The following is a 16,165-nucleotide window of genomic DNA, read 5'->3' on the forward strand; positions in this document are numbered from 1 at the left end:
TACGGATCCGTAGTCATCCGCAACTTATCCGCATATACAGAACAGTATCCGCAAAAAGAAAACCACAAATGACATGCAACATCTGCAAACCTGGTATCGCCTAGCAATGCTTCCTTAATTACGGTGCACATGCGTAGCCGTCCGTAATTACAAAAGTGACCATAGACTTCTATGGGGAGACTGTGCCGTAATTTTCAAACAAGACTAGGAAATGTTCTATATTTTACAATCATTTCTACGGAATGCACACCCATCCGTAAAAATACGCAAAGGTGTTCGTAGCCCATAGAAATGAATGGGTCTGTAATTACAGATAAATATTATGGTCGTGTGCATGGGGCCTTAGTCAAAGTGGTGTAGGGATCTAGGTGGCTTGTCTGATGAATCTTGGACACAATGCCTTAGGAATATTCCAAAACGGTAGCCTAGTTTAGCTTATTTGCAATCTCAACTCTTTATTGTACATCAACTATACCTGACTCCTAAACTCCTTGCTAAAATGAGCTGTAGCGCAGATGCCCGAAATGTAGGATAGAGAAGTCTCATTGCATTAATTATCATTTATTTCCTGAAAGCACATTGTTTTCTTTGTGTCTCAGATATTATAATATTACTACGAGAAAATGTAGTGTAATAAAGAAATTGCTCTATGCCGCAAGAAAGCTTATTGCTAGGTATTGGCTGTCTCCAGAGGTACCCCACAATATCATTATAGAGTAACTTTGTATTTTCAATATTGTTATATAAAAAAAAATGGATACTGTCAATTGGAGCAAATTGAAGATATTTCAGGAAAAGCTGGAAATTGTGCATTGACTCTTTACCTATAAAGAAGAAAACTATTTCCTTAGTATCATAATTTTGTTTTCCTATACTCTGACACAGAGGTGGGTGGGGTGGGCAGGTGAAAATTCTGGTTTATACATTAAAATGTTGTATGTTTTTATTCTGTATAAGCTATTTGTACAAGATTGTTATATATTTTTGTTATGTACTGCAGATAAAAATTAAAAAAAAAAACAAAAAAAAAACGAGCATTAAAGTGGCTTCTTCCCTGAGTGATTTCTGTGATGTTTAACAAGACTCGATTTCTGGCGAAAACATTTTCCACATTCAGAACATGAGAATGGCTTCTCTCCTGTGTGAGTTCTTAAATGATCCTTCAGTTTAGCTTTAGTAATAAAACATTTCCCACATTCTGAACATGAATATGGCTTCTCCCCTGTGTGAATTCTCTGATGTTTAACTAGATATGATTTCTTGCTAAAACATTTCCCACATTCTAAGCAAGAAAATGGCTTCTCTCCTGTGTGACTTCTTAGATGTTCCACAAAACTTGATTTATGGGTAAAACACTTCCCACATTCAGGACATGAAAATGGCTTCTCCTCAGTGTGAGTTCTCAGATGTTCAACAAGAGATAATTTATGGGTAAAACACTTCCCACATTCTGAACATGAATATGGTTTCAACCCTGTGTGAATTTTCTGATGTTTAACAAAATCAGATTTCTGACGAAAACATTTCCCACATTCTGAACATGAAAATGGCTTCTCCCCAGTGTGACTTCTTAGATGCTCCACAAGTCTTGATTTATGGATAAAACACCTCTTACATTCTGAACATGAATATGGCTTCTCTCCTGTATGAATTCTCAGATGTTCAACAAGAGCGGATTTATCTGTAAAACATTTTCCACATTCCAAACATGAATACGGTTTCTCTCCTGTGTGAATTCTCTGATGTCTTTCCAAAGAATCTTTACGCATAAAGCATTTTCCACATTCCAAACATGAATATGGCTTCTCCCCTGTGTGAGTTCTCCGATGTCTGAAAATATCTGATTTATGCATAAAACATTTCCCACATTCTGAACATGAAAATGGTTTCTCCCCTGTGCAATCTCTCTGCAATCCCTCAAGATGATGTTTAAGCTTAAACCACTTCCCACATTGAGGACATGAAAATGGGGTTACTCCTGACTGTATAGTCCAGTCTTTACCTAAAAAAACAAAAACAAACAAACATTATTCCCAAACAAAATAATTGATATTTTATCATTTCTATGTGAAAAATCTATACAGTGAGCAAAACATGTATCCACATACAGTCAACAAATCCAGATTAGAGGTTCTCCTTTTCAAAGTTACACACAAAATTACTAACCCCTTGGTATCGCAGCAATTTACTGTTTTATTTCCTCCCCACCTTCCAAAAGTTATAACTTTTTTCATTTCCTGTCAACATAGCCCGACCAGCACTTGTCTTTTGCAGTACAGGTTGTATTTTTTAATGGCACCATTTAATGTACCATATAATGTGCTAGGAAACTGCAAGAATTTTTTTTGTGGGGTGGAATGGGGAAAAAAAATGATTCCTCCATTGTTTTTGTTTTTAAGTCATTTACCATGCGGTTAAAATGACAGGTCTACGAGTCAATAAGATTTTGGTAGCGCCAAATTGATATTGTTTTCTATATGATGTTCTACTTTAATTTTTTTTGGGGGGGGGGCAAGCTGTAGTTTTTATTGGTACCATTTTGGGTAACATGCGACTTTTTGATCACATTTTATTTGGGAGGTAGGGTGACCACAAAAAAGCAATTCTGGCATGAATTTAAAAAAAAAATGTTTTAATAGTATGATTTTATAATAGTGTTGAATTTTACAGACACGGCGATACAAATTAGATTTTTTTATTTCTTACATTACTTTGGGGGGGGGGGGGGGGAGTGGGAAAAAGGTGATTTTTGAACCTTTAATATTTTTTAATTTCTTTGTATATTAAAAAACTTTAGCAGTTTTCTACATTATTTTGTGAAGTCTTCCTAAGAGACTTAACCTGTTCCCGACCGCTGGCTGTGAATTTACAGCCGGCGGTCGGGGTCCTTAAAACCCATGCCATAGGCTAAAACCTGCGCTGTATATAGCTTGCTGCTCGAGCGATCGGGCAGCTGAATGTCGGGTCTCCGGCAGTCACTGACTGCCGGGGACCCTGAGGAGAAGATAGAAGCAGCTTTCGCAATGAGCACTGTGTATATGAATAGAGGCAGTGATAATGAACACAGCCAGTGACTGATCACATGATCACCGGGATGCCGTTCGTGGCAGACTGCTGGTGGGTCTAACTAGCCCTATTAGTGGCAATAATAACTATGAGAGGGCTAATTTCCCCTGTAACTGGGACTGCTGTGCAGCCCCAGTTATAGTGGAAAAACATGGTGCAAAAGAAAGAAAAAAAAAAAAAAAAAAAAAAAAGGTATTTTCTGACCTTTGAGGAACAGACCATAGTAATAAAAAAATAAAAGTAAAGTGCAAAAACAAATTAATAATAATACACATAAAATACCCACCCCAGAAAAACTTTGCCCCCACCAATCATTGTCGTAACGCTAGACCTGAGCCAATTACCCTAAAATAGACATGTAATATATTAAAATTTACAGTAGGCAATGACTATCACAAATAAAAGGTATTTTTTTAGGGTAAACCTGGAGAGAGAGTTAAAAAACACACAGTGCCAACATGGTGCAGGTCACATTTGGTAAAGGTAGAGCAAGACAATGTGAATTGATAACTGCTCACTTATTGGAGTTGTGCTGCAACAAGCACAACAATGGTACAGATGTAAAGGATGAAGCTGCAGCTGGGTTAGAAGAAGCGGCCTCCTGAATAGGGGAACCGCTGGGGGTATATATATATATATATATATATATATATATATATATACAAAAAAATGGAGCTTCAAAAAATAGCGCTGCTAACATCCAATAGAAGAGAGTCCAGTAGTTCAAAACAAGACTACATTTATTAGAACAAACAAAAAACAGACTACGCGTTTCTACGCCGAACCGGCGTCTTCATCAGGTCAAATACTTATATGTTTGTACTAATAAATGTAGTCTTGTTTTGAACTACTGGATTCTCCTCTATTGGATGTTAGCAGCGCTATTGTTTGAAGCTCCATTTTTTGCATATATATATTTTAGGGTAAAACTATGTTATTACCAGAAAAAATAGCTAAAAAGTAAAAAAGCTTATTTGTTTTACTATTATTTTCAAACTTTAAGCCTAAAAATTCTAAAATTGCAAAAAGGATGTGTATAAAAATGACCAAAAAAAAACAAAAAACCTGCATTGTCTACGGAAAAAACAAAGCAAAAATCACGTTGCTAGCCCAACAAATTAAAAAGTTATAGCCATTTAACTAATGAGTGTAAAAAGAGCTAAACGGTGTCTGGTCCTGAAGGATCAAAATAGCACGGTCCTGAACTGGTTAAACAAGCGTTCGCTGGTACAATACACTGCAATACCTATGTATTGCAACGTTTATCAGATCCTATTAAGCCTCTGAACGGATTTAATCAGCGACAACCCCTTTCAGATTGGAACTGCACCCAGAACTCTTGGCAAACTGCTGGGTTTGGAGGGCGAAGTAGCAGCCGGCCAGACTACCCTTCCTCGACCACTGCCGGAGAGTTAACGTAAGTATTACATGACAACCATTCAGTATAATGTAGTGACAGACATGCGGACTTCAGCGGTCTGTCACTTAATTTTTTTAGTGAAGCAATTTCTGAGAACTTACATGCAGAGGGGAGTCCAGCATATTCATGAGCTGCTGCTAGCTCCGCCCACTCTCCCCTAGCCACGCCCAGACAGATTTCTTCCTATGCACCATATGATTTTTTTTACATAATAAAATAATCTGTAATGGTTTAGATTTTTTTTTTTACATTTTCAATATTTGAACTGTTTCTATTATTAATCTCAGTTTCACTATGGGACTTGACTATGTGATTCCTTGATAATACACTGCAACACTACAGTAATGCAGTATATTATGCCTTTGGCAGGGCCTAATAGGCATACACATATGACGTTTATTAGGCCCCTGTCTGCCACGGAAACCTATTGGCCCCCCGCAATCAAATCGATGGAGCGCCGATAGGGGTGACAGAGGGAGCCCCCTGAGTCTGCCTAACTGGTTAGCTGATACAGTTGCTGTTCACTGCAGGATCTGTAGGGTTAAAAGGCTGGAATCAGAGTTACCACCAATCCGGGCCATAAGAGTATAAACTGTAATGTACAGCCGAAATCCGCTGCAGATGGTACGAGCACAGCTCCTGTGCTAGCACCATACCCGTGCTGTACGTGTAGCGTGCTTTGTGGGAACTACCATGTAAATGGACCCAATCTGCGCATGTAACATTGATGGTCACCCTGTGTTTTATCACTGAGCCAGTTACCTCTTTCCATATATATTTTCCCCCAGCTGCAGCATTCTCTTTTTATGTATCAACCTTTTATGTCGCACTGTATCAAACGCCCTGTCCAGATACACAACAACATGCCCCGGTCCAGTCCAGATACACAACATGACCCGGTCCAGTCCAGATACACAACAACATGCCCCGGTCTAGTCCAGATACACAACAACATGACCCGGTCCAATCTAGATGCACAACATGTCCAGGTCCAGTCCAGATACACAACATGTCCAGGTCCAGTCCAGATACACAACATGCCCAGGTCCAGTCCAGATACACAACATGCCCAGGTCCAGTCCAGATACACAACATGCCCAGGTCCAGTCCAGATACACAACATGCCCAGGTCCAGTCCAGATACACAACATGCCCAGGTCCAGTCCAGATACACAACATCCATATCCTTACCCAGGTCCAGTCTATATATTCAACATCTACAGTCTTAGGCCCATGCACACAATCGTAGATTTCGTTCTTCATTACGGACCCATTAATTTCTATGGCCAACGGACACCTACCTGTATATTTATGGGAAGGTGTCCATGCCGTAGAAAGCCTCTGTAAAAGATAGGACATGTCCTATTTTTTGCTTTTTATCGACCGTGCTCCCATACTTTATATGGGAGCACAGACTGCAAATGCAGATGGCTGTCCGCGGCCGGCCGTGCTCGTATTCACGGACCATGATTACGGGCACGGTTGTGTGAATGAGGCCTTACCCAGGTTCAGTCTAGAAACACAACATCCACAGTCTTACCCCAGTTCGGTCCAGATACACAACATACAGGACCTTAACCAGGTCCAGTCTAGATACACAACATCCACTGCCTTAACCAGGTCTAGTCTAAATACACAACATACCAAGGTTCAGTCCAGATACACAACATGGTTTTGAAAAAATATCAAATAATTTTCCTCTGAGCCTTACAGTAAAATAACGCGCTGATACCAACTGATTCAAGTGACTGGACAAGGACTTCAGAAACAGACATGCCATATATTCTCCTCTATTGGAAATCAGGACATTTTCGGTAAAGTCAGTCCTGAATTTATAAAGGTAGAATCAATCACAAGATTTATGAAAGGCTCTTACCTATCACTGACACTGATATGGGTCCACTTGTTGTTCCACGATATCTTTCCTGCAAGGATCCCATAGAACATGAGGAAAAAGAAAAAAGAACCCTAGTTTATCCTATGTCAAAAACCCCTGGAAGGCATGAACCAACCTGCCCTATATTTTACATAGCAACTTAAGAGTTTTCCCATCTTAGACATATCCACAGGATGTGGGTGTTAGGCACTCTCGTACTGGACGGCTGTATGTAGCAGACAGCCGTAGGCCTCTCTCGCAGGGGACGGCTGTGTTCATTAACACCAGTTCTTAGATTATTAAGCAACAACACAGCTTTTACAGTAAAGAAACATTTTATGGCCGCTGTGGATATAACCTGCTTTCCTCCAGCCAGAGATTGGTGACCTTACTGTGAAAAGCTACTTTCAGTATATCTTGCGTTTATTATACAGTTTTAACATGTCTTACTTAGATGTCTCTGGTGCCCAGAACTTACTGTATATTCTAGATGAGGCTGCACTAATGTTTTGCAAAGCAGCAAGATAATGTCATGAAAATGAGTCAACTCTTTTAATACATGACAGTTTTCTGTTAGCCTTAGAAGCAGCTGAATGGCATTGTGCTGTACACTAGAAAAACTTTACATTTATTCACATTGAATATTTATTTCCAAGTGATGTCCAAACTGGTGGAAGTTCAGCACAATCTTTTATGAAAACCAGAAACCATTTGCAGCCACCAACTCACAGATGAAATCGAGCATATCCTGCATTGCTGCTGACAAGTCTAATAGAAAGCTTCATTACATCAGTGGAGGATTTTCAGAAATTTCAGCTTGACCTACCTGATAATCCAGGGGGACATTTTGCTTTTCCGCAGGACAATCCTGGGGATATAGAGGACTGGGACATCTCTCTAGTAGATTTCTCGGACTGAACCAATCTATAGGAAATAAACACAGTGACTGAATACATTGTTTATATATGGTGATTAGATGATGGGTGAATCTGGGTGATCCTCAAACTGGGTCTTTCTACCATAACCAAAGAAGGTCTCCTCTTACCGGGTGATGTGAGGGGCTGGTAGTCCTCCATCATGACCTCCTCGTACAGATCCTTGTGTTCTTCTACATACTCCCACTCCTCCATGGAGAAATAGACCGCGACGTCCTGACACCTTATAGGAACCTGACACACACAATGATACAGTCATTACCCAGACTCCTCCAGTGATCCTACGGTATAATTTCCCAGCATTCCCAGCAGCGTCACCTCTCCAGTCAGCAGCTCCGCCATCTTGTGGAGAAGTTCTAGGATCTTCTGCTTATTGTTCCGCTCATGTATCCGGGAGTGAGGAGCGGGCTCTATGATGGGGCTCTGGCTCCATCCTTTTGACTCATGACTGCTGGGGGCCACACAGTCCCCCGATGTCTTCTTCACTATTGTGTAGTCCTGTGTATGGAGAGAGAGACACTTAGGGAAAACATTCCCATAAATCTAGTACAGATAACTTCTATTATTACACTCAAGAAGGACATCCAGGACCCGTTTATACTCTATTAGTGAATTATGCATGGCAACTTCCTCAGGCAGAGAATTCCATAGTGTGACTGCTCTTACAGTAGGGGTTCCATAGTGTGACTGCTCTTACAGTAGAGGCTCCATAGTGTGACCGCTCTTACAGTAGAGGCTCCATAGTGTGACCGCTCTTACAGTAGAGGTTCCATAGTGTGACCGCTCTTACAGTAGAGGCTCCATAGTGTGACCGCTCTTACAGTAGAGGTTCCATAGTGTGACTGCTCTTACAGTAGAGGCTCCATAGTGTGACCGCTCTTACAGTAGAGGCTCCATAGTGTGACCGCTCTTACAGTAGAGGTTCCATAGTGTGACCGCTCTTACAGTAGAGGCTCCATAGTGTGACCGCTCTTACAGTAGAGGCTCCATAGTGTGACCGCTCTTACAGTAGAGGTTCCATAGTGTGACCGCTCTTACAGTAGAGGTTCCATAGTGTGACCGATCTTACAGTAGAGGTTCCATAGTGTGACCGCTCTTACAGTAGAGGCTCCATAGTGTGACCGCTCTTACAGTAGAGGTTCCATAGTGTGACCGCTCTTACAGTAGAGGCTCCATAGTGTGACCGCTCTTACAGTAGAGGTTCCATAGTGTGACCGCTCTTACAGTAGAGGTTCCATAGTGTGACCGATCTTACAGTAGAGGTTCCATAGTGTGACCGCTCTTACAGTAGAGGTTCCATAGTGTGACCGCTCTTACAGTAGAGGTTCCATAGTGTGACTGATCTTACAGTAGAGGTTCCATAGTGTGACTGATCTTACAGTAGAGGTTCCATAGTGTGACTGATCTTACAGTAGAGGTTCCATAGTGTGACCGATCTTACAGTAGAGGTTCCATAGTGTGACCGATCTTACAGTAGAGGTTCCATAGTGTGACCGCTCTTACAGTAGAGGCTCCATAGTGTGACCGATCTTACAGTAGAGGGTCTATAGTGTGACCGCTCTTACAGTAGAGGTTCCATAGTGTGTCTGCTCTTACAGTAGAGGTTCCATAGTGTGACCGCTCTTACAGTAGAGGTTCCATAGTGTGACCGCTCTTACAGTAGAGGTTCCATAGTGTGACTGCTCTTACAGTAGAGGCTCAATAGTGTGACCGCTCTTACAGTAGAGGCTCAATAGTGTGACCGCTCTTACAGTAGAGGTTCCATAGTGTGACTGCTCTTACAGTAGAGGTTCCATAGTGTGACTGCTCTTACAGTAGAGGTTCCATAGTGTGACTGCTCTTACAGTAGAGGTTCCATAGTGTGACTGCTCTTACAGTAGAGGTTCCATAGTGTGACTGCTCTTACAGTAGAGGTTCCATAGTGTGACTGCTCTTACAGTAGAGGCTCCATAGTGTGACTGATCTTACAGTAGAGGTTCCATAGTGTGACCGCTCTTACAGTAGAGGTTCCATAGTGTGACCGATCTTACAGTAGAGGTTCCATAGTGTGACTGCTCTTACAGTAGAGGTTCCATAGTGTGACCGATCTTACAGTAGAGGTTCCATAGTGTGACTGCTCTTACAGTAGAGGTTCCATAGTGTGACTGATCTTACAGTAGAGGTCCCATAGTGTGACTGCTCTTACAGTAGAGGTTATATAGTGTGACTGCTCTTACAGTAAAGAATTCCTTTCTATGTTGGTGTAGAAAGCTGAATTACTGGGGTTAGTCTGAAGACCTCGCCTACAAGAAGACATTGATAAAATAGAACAAGTCCTAGGATTGATTCAGTGGCGTTTCTGGGGTGTTTAAATATCAAGGGCACAAGCGCAAAAGGCATATGCCCCCCCAAATAACAAAATAAGAAATCTGTATTGCAGACAGTACAGCTCTAAGACAACTTGTATAACATAATGACTTGGCTCCACCGTCTCAGCAGTCCACGGAATATTACTTTATAATAAAAATCAGCACTGTGGGAATCTATCCATAAATGCATCAGCCCTGCCCTAAACAAGAAGGTCCCCAATAAAAAGCAATATGATAGCACATCTCTAAATAATTCATACACTTACCTAATAATACCACTATACAAGGACCAAATAAGACCCTCACACAAAAACCACATATCTACCACCCACAGAGACCAATATAACCAAAAATACCACCATACAGTTCCCATCCGGGGGTCACAATCAGGACTGCACTGGTACACAGGATACCTAGCCTGCTTTTGCTATTTTCTAAGTAAATCATCTTTTTATAACCTTTGCTATCCAGGTGGGCGGCAGGATTGTTATGTGTGGCATTTACAGTAGAAGTTTCTCTTCATTTGCCTCGGATAGCTTCACGGACAACTTGACGGTGTTCTCGGAAGCGTGTGGTCCTCGGGTTCTCTCCCCTGCGCGGCTCTCATACGTCCTTTGGTTGCCTGGACGAGTCCCGCTCTGGCCGGCTTCTCACTTCTATTTGTTTCCTATCTCTGCAGTGTTCTCCGGCACGATCTCTCCACGCTACTACGCTGACAAGACGGACGCATGTATCTATTCAAGTGTGTGTAAGTGTGTGTGTGTAAGTGTGTAAGTGTGTAAGTGTGTGTGTGTGTGTATATATATATATATATATATATATATATATCTATCTCTATCTACACCTTCCTCCTTTTTAAACAATTATCTACATTACATCATATTATATTTATTATACGTATATTATGCTGGGAGCTCGCTCTGCTGGTTGATTTCATCACTGCACACTTTCATGTGGTATTCTAGGTTTGTGTCCTCTGTTCACATTAGTTCTTAACCCGATCTGTCATCCTCCTCCATTTGACCTCATGTGGGGTCATGAGGGCGTTTGGCGTTTTTTTTTTTTTACAGTTTTGTACCTGCTATATAAGTGTGTTACTTTATAACTCTGTATTACTCGCCAGAGAAAAACGCTAGTCCAGCATCGAAACACATAGCCACAACAAAAGTCATCTTGCCATATTATATGCTATATTAAATACGACCACTATTGCGGGCTTCTGTTTCAGCAGAGCTTTCAGAGGTTCCTCTTGTTTCTCCTTCGCTTTAGTTGGTTTACCACCCGTCGGAGTCGAGCTGCAGCTGATGTACATTTTTTCATACACACCCCAGGGTTGTGCCTGTTGTTTTCACAACCCACTCAGGTGAGCACTTTTCCAACACAATATTTCACCACTTTGTGAATAGATGACCTGCAGGCGCTGTATCATTTCTCCTCTTCAGGTTTTTCTACTCTGGTTCTCTGCAGAATATAATCACAATACAGTGCCCATACAGAGGTCACATATCCGGACTACACTGGTGCTCTGCAGAGTATCACCACCAAGTAATAGTGCCCCTATTGGTATCACACACAGTAATGCACCCTTTGTGCCCCGTACAGTAAAATTGCCCCAAACAGTTATACTATCCCCTAATAGTGCCCTGTATAGCATTAGCACACCATGAGGTAATACTGCCCCCTAAACAGCGAAAGTGCACCCCACCCAGTAATAGTTACCCCCTTTGTAATGTACGCAGTAATAGAGTCCCCACAAAATAATAGTGCTCACCTTTGGTCACATGCAGTAATAGCACCCATTTGTGGTCCATACACTTTACTTCCCTCTTTATGTGGCACACAATAACAGTGCCCCCACACAGTGACGACGGCCTGGCCCACCAGAGGACCAGTGGATCCTCCAGTGGGCCAAGACACGGAGCTGCATCTGTCTGGCCGTGGAGTAGAGCGCCATTGGCTGCCTGCCCTGCTGCTTACTCTAACTTTTGTAGGCCACAGGCTGAAAGAGTAGTAGATGTTTGGAACAGCCTTTCAGCCGATGTGGTTGGAAAATCAACAGTGAGTGTAAATCTGCCTGGTATCATCCGATATCTATACTAAGAGAAACTTAAAGAGGCAATAACATAAGCGCCAACAAGATGCACCACTTGTGGAAAGCCGTCATTTTCTATGTGATTCTCCTGGTTCCTGCCGTCATCTTCTATGTTTCTATATAGAGGTCAGACTAGTGGTAGAAATCCTCGCCTCCAGGACAGACTCCGGCCATGTGATTCTCCTGGTTCCTGCCGTCATCTTCTATGTTTCTATATAGAGGTCAGACTAGTGGTAGAAATCCTCGTCTCCAGGACAGACTCCGGCCAGGTGATTCTCCTCCTGCCGTCATCTTCTATATAGAGGTCAGACTAGTGGTAGAAATCCCCGTCTCCAGGACAGACTCCGGCCATGTGATTCTCCTCCTGCCGTCATCTTCTATGTTTCTATATAGATGTCAGACTAGTAGTAGAAATCCTCGTCTCCAGGACAGACTCCGGCCATGTGATTCTCCTCCTGCCGTCATCTTCTATGTATCTATATAGAGGTCAGACTAGTGGTAGAAATCCTCCTCTCCAGGACAGACTCCGGCCATGTGATTCTCCTCCTGCCATCCTCTTCTATGTTTCTATATAGAGGTCAGACTAGTGGTAGAAATCCTCGTCTCCAGGACAGACTCCGGCCATGTGATTCTCCTCCTGCCATCCTCTTCTATGTTTCTATATAGAGGTCAGACTAGTGGTAGAAATCCTCGTCTCCAGGACAGACTCCGGCCATGTGATTCTCCTGGTTCCTGTGGTCTTTCTCCTCCTGGTTACAAAGTGACTACTTACTAATCTCGATTTAAGAGTGTTCAGACCACACTAGGTTTTCGTATGGGTGAATGCATAGGGGCCCAACCCGTACAATATGAAAAAAGGTACTATGCACACCAGTAGTAGATATACAAAGGTTGATTTTAATAGTTTCGCCAGTATCAGTGCAATGTTTCGGTTATATCCTTGACCTTCATCAGGCCATGTAGTATCCTGGGTCCTGCGAAATGGCGGCTGACCGCTAAGCGTCATTTTGCAGAACCCAGGATACTACAGGGCCTGATGAAGGTCAAGGATCTGACCGAAACATTGCATTGATACTGGCGAAACTATTAAAATCAACCTTTGTATAACTACTACTGGTGTGCATGGTACCTTTTTTCATACTTCCTATTCTCATTACTCTACATTACTATCATCATGCACATAACGGACCATATTGCTGGCTGACCTTCACTTCTTCCCGTTACTTGGAAGGTCTCGTAGATGGTATACAGGACACTGGCTTCTTCCTCCTTCGTGTGACTTGTTACATAATAGAATAAAGAACATAGAAATATAGAAACGTTTACCTCTCCGCTCAGCAGGTAGATGATCTCCAGGGTGAAGTTTAATATTCTTGTGGTCACCTCATTGCTGTCCTTGTCCATCATTGGTGGGTCATTCAGGAGAAGGAACGTTCTGGATGAGAACATGGATCCTCTGGAGGTTGTAGTACTGCAGGCGGCTATATGAGAAGAGGAGAGAATCATACAGGAGACGACATCATGTGTGAAATACAGAACATCACTTATTGAGAGAAACCGGTTCTCCGAGCCTCCACCACATGGAATAAAGGCGCATGACCGGCACCGATAATTATACACCGAATATATCATAAATGTCTGATACATGCAGGTCACACACCTATAAGAACAGGCTTCTTCCGACCTACCTGATGAGGAAATAGCTGAGCAGACAATAAAAGCCTGACATGACTGATACCAGGGAGGAGCTGCGGGTCATGCCGGGGAGGAGCTGCAGGGCACACTATTTTTCTGTCACCTCAGAATATATGCTACACACTATGTAATCAGTGTTTGACATGAGCTTTGTGCATCAAGAGGTTCTACAGCAGCTTAGGCTTGGATTTCACTTAAAGGAACAGTGTCATCACAAATAATTTTTTTATATGTTAAAGATGTTAGTGCCTTAATATAAACGTTTATTTACATTTGTGTGTTTGTGTTTTACTGTTTCTTATTTTCACACTTTTTCTTCCCTATGGGGGCTGCCATTTTTTGTTCCATTTCTGTGTGTGTCGATTAACGACACACACAGACATGGAATACGGCAGCCACAGTCCCATAGGGACTGCGAACGGCTCCCGTCCCATTGACTGCCGTGTACGGCGTCTGTGTGGGAACTGCGCATGCGCCGCTCCCACACAGTCCTATTCGAAATTGGCGCCGTCCGGCGCCATTTTCCTGTGGACCGGAAGTCGCGGCTGGACAGTAATATTACTACTTCCGGTCGCGGCTTCCGGACAAGTGCACATGGAACAGCGGCAGCAAAGGGAGCGGACGGGCCGCGGCGGCAGGAGCAGGTAAGAGATTTCAATGTATGTTAGTGTTTGTGTGTGTTTACTACTGCATGTAAACCTACTACACTGTGGGTTACCTCAAAAAATGGCGACACACAGTGTAGGAGGTTAAACCTTTCAAACCCCTCGTTTATCCCGGCACTAGCCAGGATAAAGGAGGGGGGGATGCTGAGAGCTCACTAGAGCGATAGCTTTTAACCCAATGTTGCAATGCTGCAATTTTGGGAACTAGCTCCAAACAGCTCCATCTAGTGACCAAAAATGGGTAGTATTATAAATTTGAAAAAATTTATAATATTTCCTGACTCGCGAAAAAAATAAAAAAAATTTGAACAATGTTTAATCACCCACACACTAAATGTTTAAATTTTAAAAAAAAAACATGTTTTTGGGGCGACACCATGCCTTTAAAGAGGCTCTGTCACCACATTAGAAGTGGCCTATATTGTACATAATGTGATCAGCGCTGTAATGTAGATAACAGTGGTCCTAGTAATAAAGAGGCTCTGTCACCACATTATAAGTGGCCTTTTTTATTTTTTTTAAAGTATGTATTTTTATTTTCCAACAATTACAGACAAATAAACGAATATTCAAAAATTCAACAGCATGTCCCAAGGCAATAACATCTCTGAACACTGATATCAATATGTTGCAGAAAATATATCCTACAAGTCATATAAATTATTACAGAGGATCCTCGTTAGAACGGTACGAGAGGTTTTACCCCAAAAAAATTAAAAAAAATTAAAATAAAAAAAAGGAGTATCAATGTTCATAGGAGATGTAACACAGAAAGGAGACCATAAAGAAAAGGGAAGGATAGAAGAGGGAGGGGGGGGGGGGAAGAGGATGGACACGTGTATCCCCCGCAGTACCACAATTCCACACTGATGTACAGGATTCATAGCCTGATTGGTGTCACACCAGACAACGGATGCTCCAGGTACCAGGTTGTGGAGCCAAAACATGCAATCAGCTTTTGTTTAATTTGAAGTGGTAGGAGAGGTATGAAATTCTCCTACAACTTAAAAATCCCTCAGTTTTGTGCTCTTTCCGGAGGGAGGTTTCCACCCAATCCATGCGGAATAGATAAGAGTTTCTCCAGGAAGATACCATGTGTGGGGGGGGGGGGGGTGTTAGTTATCCAGACCTGGAGAATCTCCTTCCTAGCAGCCACAGAGACAGAGTACAGCAGGTTTTTCTGATGGTTCGGGATATAGAGCATGGAAGGTGGCAGGATCCCAAAGAGACCCCACTTCTGGGTTGAGGGGCATTGTATGGACAGGGTGTTTGACACAAAACATTGACATTTTCGCCAAAACTCACCAATAGTTGGGCATGAGCAGAGGCAATGTAACAGGTCTGCCTGCGGCGCTCCACACTTTAAACACGAATGGTCAGAGGAGTTACCCATGAGGAAGCCCCTGTAAGGGGACACATAAGCCCTATGTGCTATTGTAAAAGACATCTCCCAGTACATGGCTGATGGGAGGTATTTGGTGGCCGTGGTTACAGATGACAGGATATCGTAATGAGTGATGTCATCTAAGTGGTCACCCCAGTACACCCGATCGTGATTTAGCGTAGTCCAGTGGCTGTCTTAAAACATTATACTATGTAGTGATTAGTCTCTTTCTGCATTGATGAGATGGAGTTAAGTGACAGAAGAAGTCATCCCAGTCTTGATCTTGTAAATGTCTAATGACCTTGTGAGTATAGCTACAGGCCAGCATGTAGTAAAAGGGGTGTTGGCCCCAAAAATCTAATTGAATACGTAGTTCATTAAATGAATAGGGACGGCGAGTGAGCAGGTTAATTATCTGACTAATACAAGTCAACCCCCTCTGAGCCCATCCACGAATGACCACATGGGGATTGGCGCTTTGGAAGTCAGAGTTATGGGTCCGGGGAAGGAGTAGGGAGAATCTAGGGTTTAATCCTAAGTGTTGTCTGACCTTGGTCCACGTCTTCCAGGCGGACATGATTAGGGGATTAGCCCGTTGATCAGGCGTTAGAGCCGAGTAGGGAGTGTGTAGAAGGCAAGTTAAGGAAATGGGTCTGGAAAATTGTAGGTCTAATGTCAAATCAG

General features: G+C 42.5%; 1 protein-coding gene across 2 annotated transcripts in view; it reads right to left on the reverse strand.

Annotated features, from left to right (window-relative positions):
• Positions 1-600: 600 nt before the first annotated feature.
• The window catches only part of LOC142708470 (uncharacterized), a 52,831-nt gene continuing 37,266 nt past the window's right edge, over positions 601-16,165 (reverse strand). Inside the window, exons 2-7 of one of the 2 annotated variants that reach the window (XM_075848396.1) lie at positions 13,064-13,218; positions 7,616-7,795; positions 7,408-7,531; positions 7,189-7,286; positions 6,363-6,411; positions 601-2,002 (exon numbers count right to left, since the gene is read on the reverse strand). In XM_075848396.1, the coding sequence (XP_075704511.1) occupies positions 1,038-2,002; positions 6,363-6,411; positions 7,189-7,286; positions 7,408-7,531; positions 7,616-7,795; positions 13,064-13,186 (1,539 nt within the window). In that variant the 5' untranslated portion in view covers positions 13,187-13,218 and the 3' untranslated portion in view covers positions 601-1,037. Of the gene's footprint in view, positions 2,003-3,352; positions 3,413-6,362; positions 6,412-7,188; positions 7,287-7,407; positions 7,532-7,615; positions 7,796-13,063; positions 13,219-16,165 lie in introns of those variants that run through there. The other variant, XM_075848397.1, reaches the window with a different exon arrangement.

This window comes from Rhinoderma darwinii, unplaced genomic scaffold (assembly GCF_050947455.1).
Source record: "Rhinoderma darwinii isolate aRhiDar2 unplaced genomic scaffold, aRhiDar2.hap1 Scaffold_3948, whole genome shotgun sequence".
NCBI classification, from domain to species: Eukaryota; Metazoa; Chordata; class Amphibia; order Anura; family Rhinodermatidae; genus Rhinoderma; species Rhinoderma darwinii.